Here is a 24463-nt window from a genome sequence, read left to right as displayed (position 1 = left end):
AAGGTCTTGTGATGTCACGGGTGGCTGACAGGCTGATGTGTCAGACACGGGAACCAGGCTTATGCTGCTGGTTTGATGTCTCTAGAGACTGTGCATCTCATGCGGAAAGGGCGAGAACCCGGCTTGTATAGGTGTTTGTGTCACTGCTGCTTAGTACCTGACAGGGCAGGCAGGGGAACCTGGCTTGCGCAGGTGCTTGTGATGTCACGTGTGCCTGAGGAGGTGATAGGCAGAAGGTGGGCCCTGGCTTGTGCAGGCTCTTGTGAGGTCACATGATCCCAAGTAGGAGATAGGGCAGGAGTAGGCCCCTGGCCTGTTCAGGTGTTTGTGATGTCACATGTACATGAGTAGGTGACAGGGCAAGAGCAGGCCCCTGGCTTGCAAAGGTGCATCTGATGTCACTGATGACTGATTAGGTCATCAAAAGGTGCTTTTGAGGTAACCGTTGTCCGAGTATCTGATTGGGAATGAAAGGACATCTGGCTTGTCCAGCTGCTTCTCATGTCACAGGTGGCTGAGGAGCTGATAGGGCAGGAGTATGCCCCTGGCTTCCGCGGGTACTTGTGATGTCACAGGTGGCTGAGGAGCTGATAGGGCAGGAGTATGCCACTGGCTTCCACGGGTACTTGTGATCTCAGTGGCGGGTGTTGCAGGAAACAACTACAGGATCCAGCCGAGTTGAGTAAAAAGCCACAGGGCAGTGGTGTGGAAGTAGCTGTTGAGTAAGGACTCTGCTGGCTACTCCTCTGTTCTCATGCAAAGGACCTGTTCTGGGTCTGCTAATCTTTGTCCTCCTTTTAATACGAATCCTAAATATGTTACTTCCTGCTGACACAGCTGAAGCTTAGAAAGAGATGCACGGTGACCTTTTTCTGCTAAAGTTCTCCATAGACAAATAGTACTGTTGTCCGAACAGCGGATTCGTTACCCGGTGTGCAATAAGCCAATTCTCACAAACAGAGGAGACAAATTGCTTTTTATTCGGCCCTGGGTGCTCGGTGGATTCCCACAAATCAAGCACACCTAATGCCCGTTCTCTGTCATATTTATACACAAACCTTCCAAATGAGGACACTCCCACTTACAACAATTGCTTCATATTTCTTCTCCTAGCATGCCAACTAGAAGGCATGCTCGGTTCTTTTCTCCGCCTTTATCTTTGGGTAGGTGGTATAGTTTGGGTAGGGGGCTCATGGGTCGGTGGTTGCGGAGACCCTGGCCCAAATTCCCTTTCCCCTACTTTCTCAATACTTCTGGCACTCCCAAATGGTTCTTCAGGGTCTGTTGATCAGACTAACGATTTCTTCTACCTCTTGACAATCACGTCTTAATTGATACATTGTTTGGGTGAATATTAACTAACATAATGGTAGGACTGTACAATAGTCATCCTTAGCAGTACCTAGCAACTATTTGCAAAATTCTCTGTGACGTTCGTAACTATGGAGCTGTGGAGAACTATCTGTAACTTCTTAGCTACAGAATCATGATTGACTCTTCAACTTCGATGCTGGGTATCAGTATCTTTCAAGCAGTCTTGCTGGCGAGTAACAAATCATCTACGTGTTGTCCAAGTGTAGAACGTCCAGGTAATGTAATATCTGTCAAGTTGTCTTTAAGCAAACGGGAGAATATCATAGGAGACCCAGTGAAGCCCTGGGGCAAGAGGGTCCAGGTTAGTTGTTGGCCTTTCCACATAAATGCAAACAGATGCTGGCTGTCTTCTGCTGTAGGAATTCTATAAATGCAGCTGTTAAATTGGTAACACTTAAGTATTTTGCCCAAGGTGGACTTTGTAATAATTTTGTTGGTGGGTCTGGAACCACCAGGTGAGGTACAACCACGTGTTGATTTATTGCTCTGAGATCCTGTGCAAACTCATATTCTGGATCTCCTCCTTTGTCTAACCGGTTTTTGCTTATAGGTAAAAAGGGGTATTATACAGGGGATTGCATGATCGTAAAACCTCTTTTTTCAGATATTGGTTGATTCGTTTCTGAATACTTTTTTCTGCTTCTCTGGGAATGTGATCCTGCTTGATTGCTATGGGCTTTCCTCCCTTTGTTTTTATGGAGACCGATTGTGCCGGTTTCAATCCACCCACATCCATTCCGCAGGAGCTCCACAATTTTGAAGGCGCTTTAACAACTTCAGGTGGAACCCCAGGAGTTTCAGGCGTCTTTTTGGCAGTGAGACAGATCCTTGCTTCTAAAAGTTCTACCCCTTCTGGGCACAGACAGATCTGGGCATTTAGGGATTGTAATAGTTCTCATCCCAACAAACAACAGAGGTGATTCTTCTGCCATCCCAAATCTGCCCTGCAGCCCCTGGCTACCTCTCCGTGGCAACATTGGCTGGCTAAGCAATTGTTCTTCCCCCCCCCCCCCCCCATCTTCTTCCTCTTCTGTCCCATTAAACTGTCTTTATCTCAACCTTCCAGTTTTACCTCTTTACAGTTCTCTCCCATCCCACTGCAGGGTGGGGAGTGAGTAAACGGCTGTGTGATCGTTTTAGCTGCCGGCGGGGTTAAACCACAGCAAAGGTCCAAACTCCTCATTTAGGGAACAAAGACTTATTTGTTCCATGTCCAAAGCCTAGTTTTGAGCCTCCAAAGACCCATTTTTGGGGGTGAAAAGCCTTAGTTTTTGCTACCAAAGCCTCATGTTAGGACACGAAATCAAATTTCAGGGTTTAAACCCTCAATTTCATTTCTAGAGCCCCATTTTCAGGGCTCAAAGCTCCCTTCTTAAGGCCCAAACTCTCCTTTTGAGGCTCCAAACTCTCCTTTTGAGGGCCCAAACCCCTCTTTTACAGCTCTCAGCCTCCACGGAGTGCCCAAAGCCCTGTATTCAGGACCAAAGCTTCATTTTGTGGGGCCATAGAGGAACCAAGAGGTTCCCCTCGTATTCAGGGTCCAAAGCATCATTTGTAGCATCTCACCCATCCTTATTAGTGCTCAGAGACTCATTTTGAGGGCTAAAATCCTCATTTTAATATTAAGGGATGAGAAAGGTGGTAGTGGTTAATGAGGATGTATTGAATTGTGTGGGACCTAAGCATGATGTAAATAGTATGGAATAAGGGGTGGATAATGTCCTGGTTTCAGCTGAGAGGATTGATTTTTCTTCGTAGTAGCTAGTGTGGGGATATGTTTTGGATTTGTGCTGGAGACAGCATTGATAATATAGAGATGTTTTTGTTTTATGGACCTGTTGTTGAGCAGTGTTTACGCGGGGCCAAGGCCTTTTCTGCTCCTCGCACTGCCCTGCCAGCGGGACGGCTGGGGGTGCACAAGGAGTTGGGAGGGGACACAGACAGGACAGCTGACCCCAACTGACCAAAGGGGGTATTCCATACCATGTGACGTCATGCTCAGCATAAAAGGGGGCTAGCCGGGGAGGGGCAGCAGCAGCTTCAGGACGCGTGGCTCGGGGACAGTCCGGTTTCGGGGCAGGTCTGAGCGTGCGGTCTGAGTTGTACGGTCCTCGGGTGAGAAACTGCATTCTGTATCACCAGTTTCGTATACTCTGTTAAGTACTGTTTTGTTTTGTTTTGTCTTGTCTTCCCCTCTCCCTTTGCAATCCTAGTAAACTGTCCTTATACCAACCCACCAGGTCTTGTCTTTTTTCCTTCCCATTCTCCTCCCCATCCCACTGAGGGGGGGGGGGGGGGAAGTGAACAAGCGGCTGCGTGGTGCTCAGCTGCCGGCTGGGGTAAAACCACGACAAGGTCCAAACCTGCCTTTTATTAGCCATAGCCTTTTGGGGGGACTACAGTTTCATTTCTTGGGTCTAAAACCTAATTTTCAGGGCAGAAAGCATTGTTTTAGGGTCCAAAGCTACATTTATAGTGACCAAAGCCTTGTTTTTCCTTTCCACAGTGTCATTTTAGGCTCCAAAGCCTCATTTTTATGATTCAAATTGGCAGTTTGCAGGGTGTCCTTTTTAGAGTCCAAAGCCTCACTTTCAGGCTCAAAAGTGGCATTTTTAGGATGCAGCCGGGCTTTTTTAGGGTACAAGCCACATTTTGAGTGTCCAAACTCTCATTTTTTAGGGTCCAAACCCTTTTGATAGGGCCCAAAGCCTCATTTTTAGGTCCCGAGCCTCAGTTTTAGGGTACAAACCCTCAATTATAGGTTCCAAACCCCCATTTTAAAGTCAAAAGACTCATTTTAACAGTACAAAGCATTATTTTTAAGGGCCCAAGGCCTGATTTTGAAGGTCCAAAGTCTCACTTTTAGAGTCCAAAGCCATATTTGTAGGGTCCAAGCCTGTCTTGTATTAAGCATAGCCTTTTGTTAGGACACACTTTTTCATTTTTAGGGTCTAAACCATCACTTTGACAGCAGAAAGCCTCTTTTTAGGCCCCAAAAGTTCATTTTTATGGTCCAGAGACTCAGTTGTGGTTTGCAAAGTCTCCTTCTTAGAGCCCAAAGCAGCATTTTTAGTTTGCAAAGCCTCATTTTCAGGCTTCAAAGCGGCATTTTTAGGATCCAGCCAGTTGATTTTTGGGTCCAAGCTGCACCTTGAGTGTCCAAACCCTCATTTTTATGGTCCAACCTCTCTTCTAGAACTCAAAGACACATTTTTAGTGTCCAAAGCCTCATTTTGAGGAATGAAATCCTCACTTTTAGGGTACAAGCCTGTCTTTTATTACCCATAGGTTTTTTTAGGGCCCACAGTTTCATATTTGGATGTCAACCCTCATTTTAAGGTGCCAAAAACCTATTATAAGGAGTAGCGTCATTACAAAGATACAAAGACACACTTTTCGTTTGCAAAAAGTCTCCCTTTTAGAGAACAAAGATGCATTTTTAGTGTCCAAAACTTCATTTACAGGTGTCGCGTGAAAGGGTACAAGTCTGATATGTGGCTGAGGGAGGCCCTCCCGTTGAGTCACGAGGTTCAGAAAGGACCCCCTTGCTTTCTAAACTCCTTCTCAGAGAGGAGCCTAGGTGCGGCTAGGTCCAGTCTTAGTCCCAGACTTGGTCAATGGTTTATGTCTAAAGGGTTATGTGTGTAGCCACTTATCAGAGTCAACGTTTGCCTGTCAGAGCCCCACTAAGGACTTTCACTGCAACAGTTTCGCAAAGTTGAAAAGAAAAATAGGTAATTTATTGAAGCGACAGATATAAAAGTTCAGAATTGGCGTTGATAAATGCACTAACTGCAACAATTTTGAGCTCAAGTTAATAGTTCAGCGCTTTTGTTAATGATAGTTTTCCCGGGGTAACATCCGACATAATCGGAGGCGCAAGTCTTACCAAAGAGGCGTCCCTGCTTGGGGAGGAGAGAGGTCCAGGCCCGTCGACCCGTCCGGATAGTTGGAGTTCTCGTCCTCAGAAAAGAGGATTCTAAATGCCAGATTTATACTTTTGGTGAGGTGGGACTAAGTCAGGTATTGTGTGTCGATTGGCCCTTAACAAGGCTTGTAGTGCAGTTGATCAGGGCTGGCGGGGGGGGGGAAGTGGCAGAGAGCAAAGGCATTCAGTACAGAGGAGCGGTGGTCTGTTTAGTTTTACCAAAGTAACGTCAAGCTGTGAAGGCTCCCCCTCACCCCAGGCGTCACTTAGTTGATTAAGGAGCAGACCCGTCAGGCGCTGCATCTTGTTAAGATGAACAAATTGCTCATCTCCTGCCCCTGTTCAGGTCCAGTGCTTATCAGCGCAAGATAAGCAAGTTGCTCAATCCCTGCTCTCGCCCAAGCTGGACTCCCCCAGGGCCCCTTCTGCTGGGTCATAACAGCCCTGTATTTGGCACCAACAAGCCTGGATAAGGCCGGCACCCCACAACAGGTTCCAAGCACCACTTTTAAGTTTCTAAGACTCATTTTAAGGGTCCAGATCATAATTTTTAAGGCCCGAAGTCTGATTTTGAAGGCCCAAAGCCTGAATGTTACAGTCAAAGTCTTATTTAGCGGGTCCCAAGCCTCATTTTCAGCTACCAAAGCCTCCTTTTCAGGAACCAAAGCCTGATTTTTAGGATACAGGCTGCAATTTTTAGAGCCCAAAGCCTCATTTTAAAGGTCCAAATACTCATTTTTAGGTGCCGAAGCCTCATTTTAAGATCCAAACTCCTCATTTACACTCCAAAGCCTCATTTGTTCCATATCCAAAGCCTCCTTTTGAGCCTCACTTGGTTTGTTCAGCTTGGAGAAGAGAAGGCTGAGGGATGCCCTCATAGCAGCCTACAACTTGCTCGAGGGGGAGGTGCTGATCTCCTCTCTCTGGTGACCAGTGACAGGACATGACAAAATGGAATGAAGCTGCATCAGGGCAAGTTCAGATTGGACACTGGGAGAAGGTTCTTCACTGAGAGGGCTGGAGGTCGCTGGAACAGGCTCCCCAGGGAAGCGGTCACGGCACCAAGCCTGTCAGACTTCAAGGAGCATCTGGATGACGCTCTTAGTCATATGGTTTAGGTTTAGGTAGTCCTGCGAGGAGCAGGGAGTTGGACTCAATGAGCTTTACGGGTCCCTTCCAACGTGAGATATTCTAGGGCTGTATTCTAACCCCAGAGGGCTGTGATAAGTGACGCAGAGTCTAGTTGGAGGCCTGAATCTAGTGGCACCCCAAGGGTCAGTGCTCGGTCCGGTCTTACTCAACATATTCATCCATGACCTGGATGAGGGGACAGAGTGTACTCTCAGCAAAATTCCTGATGATACTAAGCTGGGAAGAGCGGCCGACACACTGGAAGGCTGCGCTGCCATTCCGCGAGATCTTGACAGGCTGGAGAACTGGGCAAAGAGGAACCATATGAAATTCAACAAGGGCAAGTGTAGGATCCTGCACCTAGGGAAGAACAACCCCAGACACCAGTGCAGGTTAGGGGTTGACCTGCTGGGAGGCAGCGCTGCAGAGAAGGACCTGGGAGTCCTGGTGGACAGCAAGCTCTCCATGACCAGCAGTGTGCCCTCGTGGCCAAGGAGGCCAATGGTGTCCTAGGGTGTATTAAGAACGTGGCCAGCAGGTCGAGGGAGGTTCTCCTCCCCCTCTGCTCTGCCCTGCCCTGGTGAGGCCACGTCTGGAGTTGTGTGTCCAGGTCTGGGCTCCTCAGTTCCAGACAGACAGGGAACTACTGGGGAGAGTCCAGCAGAGGGCTGCGAGGATGAGGAGGGGACTGGAGCATCTCTGGTATGAGGAAAGGCTGAGAGCTGGGTCTCTTTAGCCTGGAGAAGACTGAGAGGGCATCTGATCAACGCTTATCAATATCTAAAGGGTGGGTGCCTAGAGGATGGGGCCAGACTCTTCTCAGTGGTGCCCAGTGACAGGACAAGGGGCAACGGGCACAAACTGGGACACAGGATGTCCCATCTGCATATGAGGAAAAACTTCTTCCCTCTGCGGGTGACCGAGCCCTGGGAGAGGCTGCCCAGAGAGGTTGTGGAGTCTCCTTCTCTGGAGAGATCCAAAACCCACCTGGACACGATTCTGTGCAACCTGCTCCAGGTGATCCTGCTCTAGCAGGGGGATTGGACTAGATGATCTCCAGAGGTCCCTTCCAACCCCTTACCAACCTGTGAATCTGTGAATCACGGGCCTGAGACAGCACGGACAGATGTTAGCTGGACAACGGACACAGAGGAAGGAGCCATGGCCTGGGCCCTGTATCATCACCAGGCATTGGCACAGGGGCGGTGGCAGCCCCGTCACAGAGGGCCAGCAGGTCAGTGGGTGGCATGTCCCCATGATCAGCAGCGCATGGTGGCCGTCTCACAGCAGGTAGCAGGTTGCTGGTGGCCGTGTCACAATGGGCAGCGTAGTCAGCAGTGGCCGTGTCACCACGATGTCACACTGAGTCTGTGACACGGCTGCACAGGGGTGTAAAAGGGGCTGCAGGGCAGTGGGTCCCGCACCCTGGAGAAGTGTCCATAGGACGAACAGGGATGAGCTCCCACATGGCTGTTGCCACTAAGGAGCGACCCGCCAGCATGAGGCGGATCAAAATGGACTTCTGGGACGGGATGGAGCACACCTTCATGATGTCCAGCATCAGCGCCAAAGGTACAGGCATCCACAGCCACCACATTGTGGTGACCAAGGGTTGCGGTGTTGTCTGGGTGAGAGTCGGCACTGCAGCCATCTCAGGGATGTCTCCATATGGGGCTGGGGACAGTGATGACTCTTTGTATCAGCCACCTCACCACCGCTCAGGGGTTGGTGGTACACCGAGATCATGACCTCATTTTTCCTTTGCTTTCTAGTGCGAACAGCCATCTGGGACGCAGTGGCCGAATACATCCAACAACAGCTGCTGCTGCGGAAGGTGGGTCAACTCCTTGTCCGTGACCTTGTCCAGGGGGTGGGGAGAGGGTGGTCCAGAGGGAGGGCACACATCCCCAACATTGGACACTTCTAAGCTTCAGCTGGACAGGGTGCTGGGCCCTCTTGTCTAGACCATGCTTTTGCCAAGAAAGGTTGGACCAGATGATCCTTGAGGTCCCTTCCAACCTGGTATTCGATGATGTTATGATTCTGTGACTCGACGTCTCCTCCCCAAAGCTCTCCCCACTGCCCCAGCTCATGGACTGGGCAGGATCCAGCCTGAAGCGCCATCCCTGGACAGGACCACCTCTAGCTCTTTCCTCCGGCCAGTCCTCACCCTTCTGCCCTTCCCTTCTCTTCCGCTTACAGGGGGTCCAGATTCCTTCCATTGGCTCCTTTGACGTGGTCCCCACACGCATCCAGGTTGGGAACAAGGTGGTGATTATCCAGAGGCCCGTGTTTCGGCTGGCCAGGAACCTCGTGGTTGTCCACAACCTCAGGGACAACAAGGACTACCTGCCTGGTAAGCAGGAGGATTAAACCCTGGTTGGTTGCGTGCTCATCGCGTCCCTCCCCTGGATCTGAGACGCTTCTCTAAAGCAAACTGTCCTCTCTGCGGAGAAGGTCCAAAAATGGGGGGTTTTGTGGGTGACTGCAAGAGGCAGCCCTTGGGAAACGTTGGCCTGCAGAAGGAGCACTGGGTGAGCACCTCCATCCCTCTCGTGTGGTTTTACAGGCCATAAGGAGCTGGAGCCCCTGAAATATGCCAAGGTGGCCGAAGCCGCCTCGGTGTCCCGGCGGAAAGTGGAGAACTGTATCCAAGGCACCGCGTCCCTCCTCTCTTACTGCCTGGGAAAGGGGAAGAACATCGCCCTTGTCCTGAGGGACATAGGGGTGCTCCTCATTGAAGGCACAAGGGTACAAATGAAGTTCTACCTCAGCTTCTTGGAGAGGATGTCTGGGAAAGAGAACTTTGAGAAAGCTACTTTTAAGGTGAGCATTTTGGCTTCTCCACAGCCCAGGTGGTTGCACAGCGGTGGCCCACCAGAACTTGGTCAGCCACTCAGGCCAGGTGAGAGCCACGGTCCTACCAACCCTCACTGCCTCAGGCTCCTCCGATATCGAGTGCCGCAGCCATGCTGAGGGCGTCCTGCCATCTTTGTGCTCCTCCGTTGCAGGTCCCCCAGCTGCTGGACATGATGGTGTCCCCAGTGGTACCTCTGGCCTCTCTGACATTTTCTGGCCGTCTCATCATCTTTCCTGAGTGAGTACCTCTGCAGATGTGACCTCTAGTTGCTCAGGTGTGGTTTGGTCGCATTTGCTCCACATGATCACAGGTGTCCTGCCGCAAGGGCACCAGGCAGCGACATGTGCCCCCTGCCCACAGTCCTTCGTGTGAGGCAGATCTGATGGGAAAGATGGAGGACTTCAGGCAACTCTTTGCAGGCTGACTTCATTTCCCAGGATAGTCCTTGGGGATGGGGTGTAGTCAACGTGGGAAAAAAAGGGGGTTTTGTGCAACGCCAAAATCTGCGTGTGAGCAGGCGATCGTGGCAAATGGCCATGGCTGGTGGTGCCGTGGGTCATGCTGGTGTCACCTCTTTGTCTCCAGGTTTGAAATGTATGTTGTGCCCAAATCACCACCAAGGGACCCTCGCAAGAGAAACGTTGCTGGTGAGGACAAGGAGAAGAAAGAAGAGGTTTTGGCAGGTCTCGACCAGGGCAAAAAAGGTAAAGCTGCTCCTGGCTCCTTTCCGCAGCACAGCCATCCTGCTTCTGTGATATATTGGGGAAAATCCTTCAGTGATGATTGTCAGAAGATCTGACTAGTGCCGGAGCTTCATGACAGCTCGGCACCGCCTTTTCTGCTGACGACTTCTTGGCTTCCACACAACCGAACCCCAGGGTGGGATGTGCCCCAGGGCGCAGTGGGAGGCTGGCAATCCAAGGCCCTCGGGAAATGAGAGTCCCTGTCCCAGCACCAACTGGCTCCTCATTCCCAAATCTGGTGCTGATAACGCGGTCACAAAACCACATTGCACCTTGGAAATGAGGCGCCAGGCAAGACCCGGTGTTGGGGTGGCTGCGAGGGGAGCAGAATGGCCCCCGCCATCGTTTTGGGAAGGGGCCTGAGCACCTCTACGTGTCACCCGGGCCAGCAGCATCCCAGCAATGCTCTTCTGACAAGGTCTCTCCTTCCCAATTCTAGTGGCATGTGCTAAACTGTCCTTGCTTGCCTGTTCGACCTTGACTCCTAATGAAGCCTCACAGCTCCAGGAAAGAAAGGAGATGGAGGACAAGGTGAAGTCTTGGCTCAGGTGAGTATGGAGGTTCAGGGCTGGCATCTGCACAGGGTCATTTTCTGACCCAGCAAGAGGCCATTCCCCAGCCCCAAACACTCACCGTTCATCACCACCCAACAGTGGTGAAGGCAGTGCCAGAGGGGCGGGATGATCCTGCCGGGACCCCCCCATTTCACAGGGCTGGCTCCTCTCCTTCCCTTCAGGAGAGCCCCAGCGTGGCCTCCTGAGCTGCGCATGGGGACAGCCGTGTGTCAGCCGAGGGTCCTGGCTCAGGGGGTTTCCTCTCTGGAGCTGAGCACAGCCATCGGCTGAGCTGCCAGCAGCTGCGCACAGAGGCACATGGCTCACGGGGGCAGGATGTGGCCCCAAACCCATGGCGTCCTCAAGCAGAGTCCTCCCATTGTGTCCTTTCAGGCAGCTGCCACCGATCCCAGAGCACTCCTCTGGCAAAAAGCAACCTGCGGCCAGCACACCCAAGGGCAAAGCCAAGCTCGAAGGCCAAGCATCAAAGCAGAGCCGAGCGCAGGCAGCAAAATCTCGGAGCTGCAGAGGAGGGGGACAAGGAGAACATAAAGTTCCCTTTGGAAGCAAATTACCGTCGTTGAGCTCTGAGACCAGGCTGCCTGAGGAGGCCACCTACAAGGTCTTTGTTCCACAGCCACCAGGACCTGAGACAGTAGAATTACTGAGATCAAGGCCTGAGATGTTCTGGTCAGTGCTGCAAGAGCCACAGAAGACCATCTTAGCTGGATACAGCTTTGATCCCTCCCTTTTGGTGCCACCAATCTACGAGAGGTCCAGGTCTGCGCAAGGCCAACCACCGAAGACCACACCAGTGGTCTCCAGGATGGAGTGGCCCTGGCTGGAGTGATCATGGCTTGGAGTGCCCGGAGCTGAGGGAGCACCACCTGGGGTGATGCCAACAGGTAGGTGATTGGGATCTGTGTCATTCTTGGGTGCTGTTTCCTGGTAGAAATGCAGAGTTAGAGGGACAGTGGGGACTCTTCCAAGAGCCCTTGGTTCTGATTGACGGGGGGCTCAGTTCCCACCGTGGGCTCTTCCATCACCAGGGGCAAGGTACTGCTTTTCCAGTGTTGCCCTCTCTTCTGTAGCCTCAGGAAACACACAAGGCCACGTTACTTGGCCGTGTTTGGAAGGCCTGACTAACCGCAAGGCTGCTCTGGGCCGGAGAGGGGACTGTTTCTCCCCAGCCTCATTGCTGCTTTAGATCCCCGGTGGGAAGAGAAAGGATTTTTGGGTGGGTCTGGCACAGCCTGGGAGCAAACCGCTGCTGCTAGAGCGGCTGCAGAGGGAGAGAAGCAGCTGCCCTCCGCTCAGTGTCCTGACCTGAAGCCATCTCTGGGTTCCGTGTGTGGGCAAAGAGTTCCCAAAACCTGCAGTATTGTCTGAGAAGAGTCTCTCTTCTTTTGCAGAAACCCATCTGTGCTCAGAACACGAGGAGCCCGGGAAAGAGATGAATAAAAACACAAAGGAGAAGTTGCAAAAAAGCGTTGACTCTTCCGTTGTTCCCAATGGTCCTTGACTGGAACAGGGGAGAGGGGTTTTACAGTTGGCCACGGCTCTGAGATCAGCCCAGCGTGGTACTGGAAGCAAGGCCACCTGAGGGACCTTCCTCGGGTCTTTTTCCATCCAGGGGACCTTTTGCATGGCTGCTATGGAAAGAAACCAGCTTTCTGGGGCAAGGGAGGGAAAGCGGGCACTTGGAGCTATGTAGCAAAGCGCTGAATGTCCCTGGAGGGGAAAGGAGAGGATACGAGCGCAGCTGGGGAAACATGAAGGGCACCTACACGCAGGAGCAGTGGAGGCCACCTGAGCTTTCACCCAGGGCCATAAGGGAACGAGGAAGGCACGAGCGCAAGGTTGAGCCCAGCTCCACTGGGCTGGACTTTCTACTTCCACTTGGGGTAGAGCCAGATGTCTTTACCGTCCTATTTTTCTCCCTGTTTATCCAATTTATATTCTATTTTTGGCTCTACTTCTGAAATCCTCCAAGTAGATCCGCCCTCTGGCCAACCCATGGGCCACCTGCAGTGATAGAAGGCCCATCTCCTGTCCCAGCGCTATGGCAGTCGTGTCCCCTGCTGTTACCTGGCATTTTTCTCCTTGCCCAAATCCATGCTACTTAACCCAGGAACCCAACCGTCCTTAAAGGAAGCTTCTACTTAGGACCCCTCCAGCATCTGGGAGAAGGGCTGAATGATGAGGGTCTACCAAGCCAAAGATCAGTTTGCAGGGCCGGATCTTTCTGCACCGGTTTGCAAGAGATCCGGGGGTGCCAGGCTGGAAATTTGAACACCTTGTTGAAGTGCCAAAATGGAGAGATCTGCCCAGAACCAGGAGCTCAGTGCTGGGCTGAGTTGTGTCTCTCGCTGGGGAGTCTGTAATGTCACCCTGTCTAGCTGAGCCTGTCAAATCAGGTCTTTCTACAGAGGGAAATCACAAAATCATGGAATAATTCTGGTCAGAGGGGATAATCGAGAGGTCTCCAACCCAACCCCGTGCTCAGAGCGGGTCCCATCAGGCTGCTCAAGGACATGCCCAACGGAGGGAGGTATCAACACCACCAAAGTCTCGTCCCTCTGGCTACAAGATCTGCCCACCCTTTGGATAAAAAGCCCTCCTTCTTAACTTCCAAATCCTCATTTTTGAGTCCCAACCACCATGTTTACAGCACAAAGCATCTACATGTTTTTATTGTCCAAAGCTGCATCTTAAAGGCACTAAAACCTATTTCAGGCTCCAAAAGCCTCAATTTAGAGCCTAAATCAGCATTTCCAGAGTCCAAAGCCTCATACAAGTGTCCAAACCCTCATTTTTAAAGTCCAAGCTCATGTTTTTAAGGCAAACCTCATTTTCAAGAGGCAAGCCTCATTTTCAGGCCCAAAGCATCACTGTTTAAAAGCCCAGATTACCCCTTTGGGGGTCCAAATAGTCATTTTTAAGGTCCAAAGCCTCCTTTTTAGGAAACAAGCCCTCATTTCTAAGTTCCAAACCCTACTTCAAAGGTTCAAAGCCTCATTTTAAGGGCCCGAGGGCTCCTTGCTGGGACCCAATCCTCATTTTCAGGAACCTCAGTCTTTAGTCTTAGGATTATTTTGAGGATCCACTCCACACTTTGGAGGGTCCAAATCCTCATTTTTAGTGTCCAAAGCCTCATTTTAGCATCCAAACTCCTCATTTAGGGAAAATTTTAGTCTCATTTGTTTCATGTCCAAAGCCGTGTTTTAAGCCTCCAAAGACCATTTTTAGGGTGCAGAGCCTTAGCTTTCGGTACCAAAGCATCATTTTAGGGCACAAAAGCTAATTTCAGCATTCAAAACCTCATTTTCCTTTCCAAAGTCCCGTTTGTAAGGCTGAACCCCTCCAAACTCTCCTTTTGAGGGCCCAAACCCCTCTTTTATAGCTCTAAGCCTCCACGGAGTGCCCAAAGCCCTGTATTTGGGACCAAGGCTTCATTTTGTGGGGCCATAGAGGAACCAAGAGGTTCCCCTCGTATTCAGGGCCCAAAGCATCATTTGTAGCATCTCACCCATCCTTATTAGTGCCCAGAGCCTCATTTGAGGGCTAAAATCCTCAACTTCAGGGTGCAAACTTGTCTTCTATTACGCATAGACACTTTTTTACAGGCTACAGTTTCATTTCTTGGGTCTAAAACCTCATTTTTAGGGCAGAAATCCTCTTTTTAGAGTGTAAAGCCGCATTTTCCTTTCCAAAGTCTTAGGTTTTGCTTCCAAAGCCTCATTTCAGGGTCCAAAGCCCTTTTTTTGGCTCCAGAGCCTCGTTTGTAGGGTCCAAAGGCTCACTTTGAAGTTCCAAGCCACAGTTTTAAGGTCCAAAGACTCATCTGAAGGGCCCAGAGCATCATTTTCAATGACCCAAGTCCGATTTTGAAGGTCCAAAACCTCGCTTTAGGGTTCAAAGTCTCATCTTCCCATCCAAACACTCAATTTAGCTCCTAAAGCCCCATTTCCCTCATTTTTAGGATACTGCCTGTAATTTTTAGAGCCCAAAGCCTCATTTTCAGGGTCCAAAGCCGCATGGTTTTTATGTCCAAATCCTCATTATTAAGGCCTAAAGCTGTATTTTTGTTTTCCACACCTGAAGTTTGATGGCCAGAACTCTCATTTATAAAGTCCAAAGCCTCATTGTTAGCGTGCAAATCTTCATTTTGGGTCCACAAACTTTGAAGTGGACCTGATGCATCATTTTCAGGGTCAGAGTCCCCATTTTCATTTCCAAAGCCTCAGTTTGAGGATCCAAACTTCATTTGAAGACACAAAAGCTCATTTCAGAGTCCAAAGCCTCATTTTTGTTTCCAAGCCTTACATTATAGGGCTCAAAGCTTTGTTTTTAGAGTCCAAATTCTCATTCGCAGGGTCCAAACCCCTCTTTTACAGATCAAAGTCTTATTTTAGGACTGATTTTTAAGGCCCAAAGCTTCATTTTAAGGGTGTAAACGCTCATTGTTAGGGCCAAACCCACTTTTTTTTAAGGGCCAAAGCTACATTTATAGAGTCTGAAGTATTGTTTTAGGTCCCAAAGCAAACTTTTTTGTTTCAAAGTTTTAGTTAGAGAGTCCAAAGCATCAATTCGAGGGTCCAAAGCGTCAGTTTATTCATCCAAACCCTCGCTTCAGAGAACAAAACCTCATTTGCGGGCTCAACGCCTCATTTTCTTTGTTCAAAGCCTCATTTTTGGGGTCCAAACACATTTTTCAGGACTGAAAGCCTTGTTTTTAAGGCTCTAAGAATCCGCTTCAGATCCAAATCTTCATTTTCACCATACAAAGACTCATTTGTAGTGTTTTAACCCTCCTTTTAGGGTACCAGGCCTAATTTTTAAGAGTTCAAAGCCTCAGTTTTAGTTTAGAAACTTGAATGTTGAGAGTCAAAGCTCCCATTCCTATGCCCCAAACCCGCATGATTAGGATCCAATGCTGCATTTGTAGCGTCCAAATCCTTATTACAGGACACAAAACCCGCTTTCACGGTCCAAAGCCTCATCTGTAGGCTACAAAGCCACAAGTGACGGTGCAAAGCCGCATGTAAAGAATCCAAACTCTCATTTTCAGATCCAGACTCTCCCATGAAGTTACGAAAGCCCCCTTTATATAATCCCAAGCCTCATTTTTAAGGCCCAAAGTTGGATTTTGAAGGGCCAAATACCGACCTGTAGAGTCCAAAACCTCTTTTTAGTGAACAAAGGCTGAGTTTTAGGGTCCAAAGCTTTATTTGGAGGCTCCAAAGCCGCATTTATATGGCCCAGATCTTTCTTTTGGAGTCCAAAATCTCGTGTTCTTGTCCAAATCCTTGATTTTGGTTTCTAATCCCGAAGCTTGAGGGGCAAACTCTCAGTTTTAGGGCCCAGTGCCTCCTTCTTGGGGTTCTAAGCCTCATTTATCGGGTCCAAATAGTAATTTCTAGGGTCCAAAGCCTCACATTCAGAGTTTAAAGCCACATTTTCAGTTTGCAAGGCCCTTCTTTAGGGCCCAAAGCCTCACTGTTAGGATCCCTCCACTCATTTTAAGGGTCCCAAGCCTCATTTTGACAGCCTAAATGCTCCTTTGTAGGGTCCAAGCCCTCACCTCAAAAGCAAATCCTGAGTTTTAGGGTCCAAAGGTTCACTTGGAGAGTAAAAGGAGTCATTGCTAAGGGCCTGAGCTTCATTTGGAGTGTGCAAATAGTCATGTTTAGGGTCCAGATACTCATTTTGGGGTCTAACTCTTCCCGGCCTAAAGTCTAATTGGAAGGGCTGCAAGCCTCATTGTAGGGCCCAAGTGCTCATTACTTTTGAGGACGGCTCCCTGCCCGCCTTCAGCCCAGAACCTTCCCCGGCCGCTCCAGCCCGTCCAGGCCCCGGCTTCTCCTGGACCCCTCGGCGTCCCTGGGGCAGCCAGTGGGGAGGAGGGCCCTGGTCCTTCCCGGCCAGTCTGGTCCCAAGGAACGCCCCATGGGACCTCCTGCCAAAGCCTCATACAAGTGTCCAAACCCCTTTTTAAGGTCCAATCTCACGTTTTTAAAGCCCAAACCCTCATTTTCAAGAGGCAAGCCTCATTTTCAGGGCCCAAAGCATCACTTTTTAAAGTCCCAAAGTATCCCTTCGGGCATCCAAACAGTCATTTGGATTGAGTCACGATATTGTCATTTGAGTGAGCCAAGAGTCACCAAGGTGAGCAGCTCCGGTGGTGGCACCATCCACAGCCGAGCTCTCTGGCATGGTGCACAGGGGGGTTTCCTGAACCAGGGGATCCTCATGGGAAGCCGAGAGATCTGCCAAGAGCTCACACGACAGTGGCTGATGAGACCTGAGCAGGGCCAGGAGCAATGGCAACCAAAACCCCTCCCTGCCAACAGACAAAAAAAGCGCTTAGGAAGCACCAGCGACCAGGAGCGCTGTGAACAGCACAGGCAAACAGGGCAAGCACAGCTAAAAAAAAAAACCTTTAAATTGGACCTGATGCCTAATTTTCATGGTCAAAGCCTCAGGTTGCATTTCAAAGCCTCATTTTTCACGTCCTTTCACCTTATTTTAAGAAACAAAAGCTGATTTCATAGCCCAAATTCTTAGTTACTGTGCTCAAAGCTTCATTTTTAGGGTCCAAACTCTCCTTTTACAGCTTAAAGTCTTAATTTTAGGGCTCATAATCTTTTTAAGGCCTGAAGCTTCATTTTAAAGGTCTAAACCCTCATTTTTAGGGCCAAAGCCCACTTTTTTTAAGGTGCAAAGCTACATTTGTGAAGTCTGAAGTATCATTTTAGGGTCCAAAGTGTCATTTTTAGTTTCCGAAGTCTTATTTTATACAGTTCAGACCATCAATTCTAGGGTACAAAGCGTCAGTTTTATTGTCCCAACACTCCCTGTAGGGAACAAAACCTCATTTTGGTTCTCAAAGCCTCATTTTTATTGTTAAAAGCCTCATTTTTTCAGGTCCAAACATCCTTTTCAGAGCGGAAAGCCTCATTTTTTAAGGCTCAAAGAATCTATTTCAGGTCCAAACTGTCATTTTTAGAATCCAAAGCCTCATTCATCATGTTCTAATTATCATTTGTGGGATCCAAAACTTCATTTGTAGGGTCTTAACCTTCCTTTTAGACTACCAAGCCTCATTTTTATGGTCCAAAGCCACAGTTTTAGTTTACTATTTTAGATTTACAAAAAACAGCCGGGTCTGGCCCTTCCCTCAGGCCTTTCCGTGCCTTGGGGGACATTTGGGTACGTGTTGTGGTTTAGCCCATCCAGCAGCTAGAACAACCACAAGAGCCGTTCGCTTACTCCCTTCCTCTTCATGGAACAGGGGAGAGAATGGAAAAAAACCAAACCGACAAAACCTCATGGGTTGAGATAAAGAGAGTTTAATAGGACAGAAAAGGAAGATGATGATGTCGATGTTGCCCCACCTCCCGGCCCAGCCTGCAGTTATATAAGGAACATGATGTCATACAGTATGGAATATCCCTTTGGTTAGTTTTGGTCTGCTCTCCTGGCCACGTCCCCTCCCAGCTTCTTGGGCACCCTCAGCCTTCTCGTTGGCAGGGCAGGGTGAGAAGCTGAGAAGTCCTTGACTGCTTTAGTTGTTTAGGCAATGACTAAAAACATCAGTGTGTTATCAACATTATTCTCATCCTAAATTCAAAACACAACACTACACCAGCTGCTAGGAAGGAGATTAACTCTATCCCTGTCGAAACCAGGACAGCACAGCAGAGGGGACGGTCCCGCCAATGCCTGATGGGGAGGAGATCCGAGGTCAACACAGGGGCGATGCCTTCCTTCGCCCCTGGGATGACATGTCCCAATGTGCCACAGCACCTGGTGTGTCCCCACTGGTGCTGTGGGCTCCAGCGTGGTTGCCGTGGTGGGGGAATACATTTCCTAGTGTGCTGCGGAGGTCCCAGCCCTGTGCAATTCTTCTGCCAGCTCCTGGTCGCATGCAGTGTGAAAACCTGCATCTCCCCAAACCGTATTTCCTTCTTCTTGCAGTTCTTTTTGTTTCATCTGATGTGCAACGATGAGCTCATCAGTTTTTATTTCTGTTTCAGACCACAGCGTTTCCTGCTGGTTTTCACATGGGAAGGGCTCGTACATTTGCAGCCTTGAGTAAGCGGGTAAAGTCTCATAACCTCTCTGTAACAGAGAAAGGAAAAAAGATGTTTCTTTTTGCACAGACATGACGTGTTGCAGGGGCACCTTGACAGTGGTTTAGCAAACAAGGAGGCAGACAGAAGATTGCTCAGCCCAAGGTATAGATCAAAGGCACCTGGAGCCCCAGGATGGCTGGAAGGTGTTGAGCATTGTTTCCAAGCTACCGATACAGGCAGGAGACTGGTTTCTCCAGGGACAATTGCCCATATAGGGATGGGGACACCTACTGGGGTCTAACAGTTCATTCTAGAGTTGCAGGGCCCAATTTGCCCCAGTTCACCCCTCCTTAAATCCCCAAGTACTGCCTCAGGTCCTTCAACCCTTGCCTGCTTCCTCTCCATGCCGTAGTTTTGCTGACTCTTCCTCCATTACAGGTTTCCTGTTGAGTTGTGCTGAAGGGAAGTCACAACCCATAGTTTGAGCAATTGCCAGAGGGAGATGACCGCAGGACAACCTACAGAGGAAACGGACACAGGTCCTTGCGAAGACCCCAGGAGAGAAGACACAAGTCCTAGGAGCAGAGGCAACATGGGACTTGGGGAAAGTAGGGTCCTTGTGAGGTTGGAAGAGGAGCTGGGGTGCAATGGCAGAGCATGTGGAGCAACTCGGAGGGTTTGGAGGTCACTGGGAAGGGATGGAATAAAGTAGGGGATGTAGGAAGGGCCTACATTCATTGAGCAACCCCCTAACAATGACCTGACATGCCATGGGGTTAAGGGGAAGGCTGCTTACTCCTAAGTAATTGTAGATAGCACTGGGTAATTAGGGGAGAGCCTGTGGCTGGGGGCCAAGAGGGATCTGGGTGTACTTGGGGGTGTGGGTGGAGCAGGGACATCTGGGCAGCTGGGTCCTGGGTGGGTAGGAATGGGGGACAGCGGACAGTGAGGTAGGTTGGGGCACCCCATTGCCCAGGTCTCCTGGAGGGCAGTGCTGCATGTGGGGTTGAACAGGGGGATACAGCATGCCTGGGTCCCCTGAGGGAGTAGGTGGGGGCAGTGGAGCAGAGGAGCTGGGACATCTGGGTTTCTCCTGGGGAGCAGTTGGGTGTGTTGAGTGCAGCAGGGGCACCCAGATACCACAGTCCTGCGGGGATCTGTGGTTGCCCATACAGTGGATTGCCCTTACAGTTCCCTTTCTAGGTCACCATGGCTGTGAAGTCTCCGTTGATGCTCTATAGGCAGCCCATACACCTGTTACCAGTAGCTCTTGTGGCAGCATGTGGACTACCTCATGGCACCAATTCATCTGGGGTCCTGTTATGTGGTCCATGATGTGCACTGCAACCCCATAGCCTGGTGCCTAAGCCGTAGTCCCACTCCTACTCCATCCTGCGTTTCCACCCCATAACCCTTGCCTGTCCCACCTCAATCCCATAGCCCGACTCCCACCTCCTGGCCAAACACCAACCCCATCGTGCCATGCTATTGTGCCACTCCCGCTCCATACCCCAAACCCACCCCAACGTCCAACACTGACCACACGGGCCCACTCCTACCACCACAATACCACCAAGCCACTCCCTGGTAAACCACAGCTCTGTCCCACCCCAGAGCCCTCTCTCACCCCATATCTGCACTGTCTCCTCGTAAACAAAACCCTATGCTCAAGTGCTGTTTTCCACCATCTAGCTTCCCATTTCTTCATCTGTTCTTTCTCCATAGCGTATAACCTTACCTATAGTGCCACTCCAGCCCTGTAGCTTCACGTCTACCCCAGAGCGTAATGCCCACTCCATAACGTGAAACTTCCCCCATAAACCCACTCACAACACGTAGCCCAATTCTGCACCGTGGGCAAGTAACCACCCTACAGCCTGCCTCCCAACGCCTACCTCAAAGCCCCATTGTCACCCCATAGCACGAAGAACACCCCGTAGAAGACTCACTGCATTACTCCACTCCTATAATCCCTCATCCACTCCATCCCTGCTCCCACATTATAGCCTGACAGCTACCCTACACCCTATATCCCATAGAATCATAGAATCACAGAATCTTTAAGGTTGGAAAAGACCTTTAGGATCATCAAGTCCAACCATCAATCCAACACCACTGTGTCTACTAGGCCATGTCCCAAAGTACATGTCTAATGCTTTCTGAACACCTCCAGGGATGGTGACTCCACCACCTCTCTGGGGAGCCTGTTCCAATGTCTGACCACCCTATCAGTGAAGAATTTTTTCCTAATATCCAACGTAAACCTCCCCTGGAGCAATTGAGGCTGTTTCCTCTTGTCCTATCACTTGTTGCTTGGGAAAGAGACCAACACCCATCTCTCCACAACCTCCTTTCAGGTAGTTGTAAAGAGCGATAAGGTCTCCCCTCAGCCTCCTCTTCTCCAGACTAAACAACTGCAGTTCCCACAGCTGCTCCTCGCAAGACTTGTGCTCCAGACCCTTCACCAGCTTTGTTGCCCTTCTCTGGGCAGGCTCCAGCACCTCAATGTCTTTCTTGTAGTGAGGGGCCCAAAAATGAACACAGTACTCAAGGTGCAGCCTCACCAGAGCCGAGAACAAGGACACAATCACATCCCTACTCCTGCTGGCCACAGTATTCCTGATGCAAGCCAGGATGCTGTTGGCCTTCTTGGCCACCTGGGCATGCTGCTGGCTCATGTTCAGCTGGCTGTCAACCAGCACACCCAGGTCCTTTTCCTCCAGGCAGCTTTCCAGCCACTCGTCCCCAAACCTGTAGCGTTGCCTGGGGTTGGTGTGACCCAAGTGCAGGACCTGGCACTTGCCCTTGTCAAACCTCATACAGTTGGCCTCAGCCCATCGATCCCCCCTGTCCAGATCCCTCTGCAGAGCCTTCCTACCCGTGATCAGATCGATGCTCCCACACAACTTGATGTTGTCTGCAAACTTTCTGAGGGCGCACTCAATCCCCTTGTCCAGATCATTGATAAAGATATTAAATAAAACTGGCCCCAAGACTGAGCCCTGGGGAACACCGCTTGTGACCGGCCACCAACTGCATTTAACTCCGTTCACCACAACTCTCTGGGCTTGGCCTTCCAGCCAGTTTTTCACCCAGCGAAGAGCGCACCTGTCTAAGGCATGAGCCACCAGCTTCTCTAGGAGAATGCTGTGGGAGACTGTGTCAAAAGCTTTACTGAAGTCCAGGTAGATAACATCCACAGCCTTTCCCTCATCCACTAGGCGGGTCGGCGGGTCACCGGGTCATAGAGGGAGATCAGGTTGGTCAGGCAGGACCTGCCTTTCATGAATCCATGCTGCCTAGCCTGATCCCCTGGGTGTCTTGCACACATTTGGTGAGTGCACCCAAGGTGAACCACTCCATAACCTTCCCCGGCACTGAAGTCAGGCTGACAGGCCTGTAGCTTCCCAGATCCTCTTTCGGGACCTTCTTGTAGATGGGCACCACATTGGAAAGCCTCCAGTCATCTGGGACCTCCCCTGTTAACCAGGACTGTTGATAAATGATGGAGAGTGGCTTGGCAAGCTTGTCTGCCAGCTCCCTCTGCACTCTCAGGTGCATCCCATCCAGCACCATAGACTTGTGAGTGTCCAGATGGCATAGTAAGTCACTAACTCCTTCCTCCTGGGTCATGGGGGGTTTAGTCTGCCCTCCATCCCTGTCTTCCAGCTCAGGGGGCTGAATGCCCCAGGGGCAGCTGGTCTGATTATTAAAGACTGAGGCAAAGAAGGCATTAAATATCTCAGCCTTTTCTTCATCCTTAGTGGCCATGTTCCCCTCCACATCCAATGAAGGATGGAGATTCCCCTTGGCCCTCTTTTTGTTGTTGATGTATTTGTAAAAACATTTCCTGCTATCCCTTACAACAGTGGCCAGATTGAGCTCTAGCTGAGCTTTTGCCTTTCTAATTTTCCCTCTGCATGACCTAGCGAGATCCCTGTACTCTTCTTGAGTTGCCTGCCCCTTCTTCCAAGAGTGATAAACTCTCCTTTTTTTCCTGAGTCCCAGCAGAAGCTCCCTGTTCAGCCAGGCCAGTCATCTTCCCTGCCCGTTTGTCTTATGGCACATAGGGACAGCCTGGTCTTGTGCCTTTAAGACTTCCTTCTTGAAGAATGCCCAGCCTTCCTGGACCCCTTTGCCCTTATGCCACACCGACCTGATAATCCTACATGAAGCCTGTCTCCTTTCTCCCACCCCGTTTTCCTTCTCCCATGGGTCAAGAGTCTCTCGTTGCAGGTCAAGGACAATCCTGTAGAGCAACACAAATTGCAAACAGCCGTTCATCCATCCATCTACCCCTACAAACACCATAACCAATCCTTGTAGTCCTTACAGTCCATCTCTACAGCCTCCAGTAAGCCCAAAGTCTACCCTGATCTCATCCCCACAGACACCATATGCCCACAGTACCCCATATACTCTACTGCCTCAATATTTCACTCCTGCAACTGCAGCTCCCCCACAGCCCCTCATTTTTCCAAGGTCATAGAATCATAGAACCATAATATCACAGAATGGTTTGGGTAGGAAGGGACCTCAAAGCCCATCTAGTTCCAGCGCCCTGCCATGGGCAGGGTCATCTTTCACTAGATCGGTTTGATCAAAGCCCCATCCAACCTGACATTGAACATTTCCAGTGATGGGGCATCCACAACTTCTCTGGACAACCTATTCCAGTGTCTTACCAACCTCATCGTAAAAATGTCTTCCTTATGTACAACCTAAATCTCCCCTCATATTCTACCCCCACAGCTCCCATATATAATGAGTACAGCCAGCAAAAATGCAATCTCCTTTCTTCACATACCCCTTAACCACACAATGCGCCCATCAGCCATCCCAACCGACACAGTGTCCCTACAAAGCCCCATCCTTGATACGTCCTCGCTGTCCCCCATACTCCTGCACTGCCCAGCAAATCCCCACTTTCTCCCAGATTACCCCACCTGGAGTACTGCATTCAGCTCTGGGAGCCCCAGTACAGGAGAGATATGGAGCTGTTGGAGCGAGTCCAGAGGAGGCCACAAAGCTGATCAGAGGGATGGAGCACCTCTGCTATGAGGACAGGCTGAGAGAGTTGGGATTGTTCAGCCTGGAGAAAAGAAGGCTGCCGGGAGATCTAATTGCGGCTTTCAAGTACCTGAAGGGACCTACAGGAAAGATGGTGAGGGACTGTCCATCAGGGAGTGTAGTGACAGGACAAGGGGTAATGGGGTTAAGCTGAAGGAGGGTCGATTTAGATTAGATGTTAGAAAGAAATTCTTCACTGTTAGAGTGGTGAGGTACTGGAACTGGTTGCCCAGAGAGGTTGTGGAGGCCCCATCCCTGAAAGTGTTTAAGACGAGGTTGGATGAGGCCTTGGGCGATGTGGTCTAGTGGAGGGTGACCCTGCCCGTAGCAGGAGGGTTGGAACTAGATGATCTTTGAGGTCCCTTCCAACCCAAACCATTCTATGATTCTATGATTTTCTCAGTGCCTCCATCTCAGGCCTCATCACTACTATCCCAGAGATCCTGGACAGCTGGGCTTCCCCTCGCAATCACCTGCCCCCACTGTGGTGGCTCTCCCGGCACCCAGTGTACCCACTGGATGCCACTGCCCTAACACCAAGGACAGGGACAACCCCAGGCAGAGGCAGAGTTACAGCAGTGGCTGTTGGGTTGATGACTCACCATATTTGCTTTGCGGACACCGTTTCACCCTCTTCCTTCTCATCCTTCCTCTATCTGCCTCCATTGCTTTGGGAAGGAGCATGGAAACGTGCATCTCTCCATGAAACCCACAAGACCAAAACA

At 50.3% G+C, this 24463-nt stretch overlaps 1 protein-coding gene across 3 annotated transcripts; it reads left to right on the top strand.

Annotated features, from left to right (window-relative positions):
* The first annotated feature begins 7529 nt into the window (after nt 1–7529).
* LOC142599664 (uncharacterized) lies at nt 7530–12759 on the top strand. Of its 3 annotated transcripts, none has more exons than XM_075741395.1 (9): nt 7530–8005; nt 8206–8267; nt 8636–8789; nt 9003–9259; nt 9445–9530; nt 9879–9940; nt 10476–10584; nt 10984–11495; nt 12003–12759. In XM_075741395.1, the coding sequence occupies exons 1-8, from the start codon at nt 7888–7890 to the stop codon at nt 11438–11440; spliced, it is 1305 nt and encodes a 434-aa protein (XP_075597510.1). In that variant the 5' UTR covers nt 7530–7887; the 3' UTR covers nt 11441–11495; nt 12003–12759. The 3 variants fall into 3 exon arrangements, with proteins under 3 accessions (XP_075597510.1, XP_075597509.1, XP_075597508.1); XM_075741394.1 differs by having other exon boundaries at nt 7530–7667; nt 9879–9997; nt 12003–12757; XM_075741393.1 differs by having other exon boundaries at nt 9879–9997; nt 12003–12757.
* The last annotated feature ends 11704 nt before the right edge of the window (nt 12760–24463 follow it).

Source organism: Balearica regulorum, unplaced genomic scaffold, assembly GCF_011004875.1.
Source record: "Balearica regulorum gibbericeps isolate bBalReg1 unplaced genomic scaffold, bBalReg1.pri S36, whole genome shotgun sequence".
Classification (NCBI taxonomy): domain Eukaryota; kingdom Metazoa; phylum Chordata; class Aves; order Gruiformes; family Gruidae; genus Balearica; species Balearica regulorum.
Note: the sequence above shows the minus strand (reverse complement) of the source record. Positions and strands in the feature narration are given on the sequence as shown.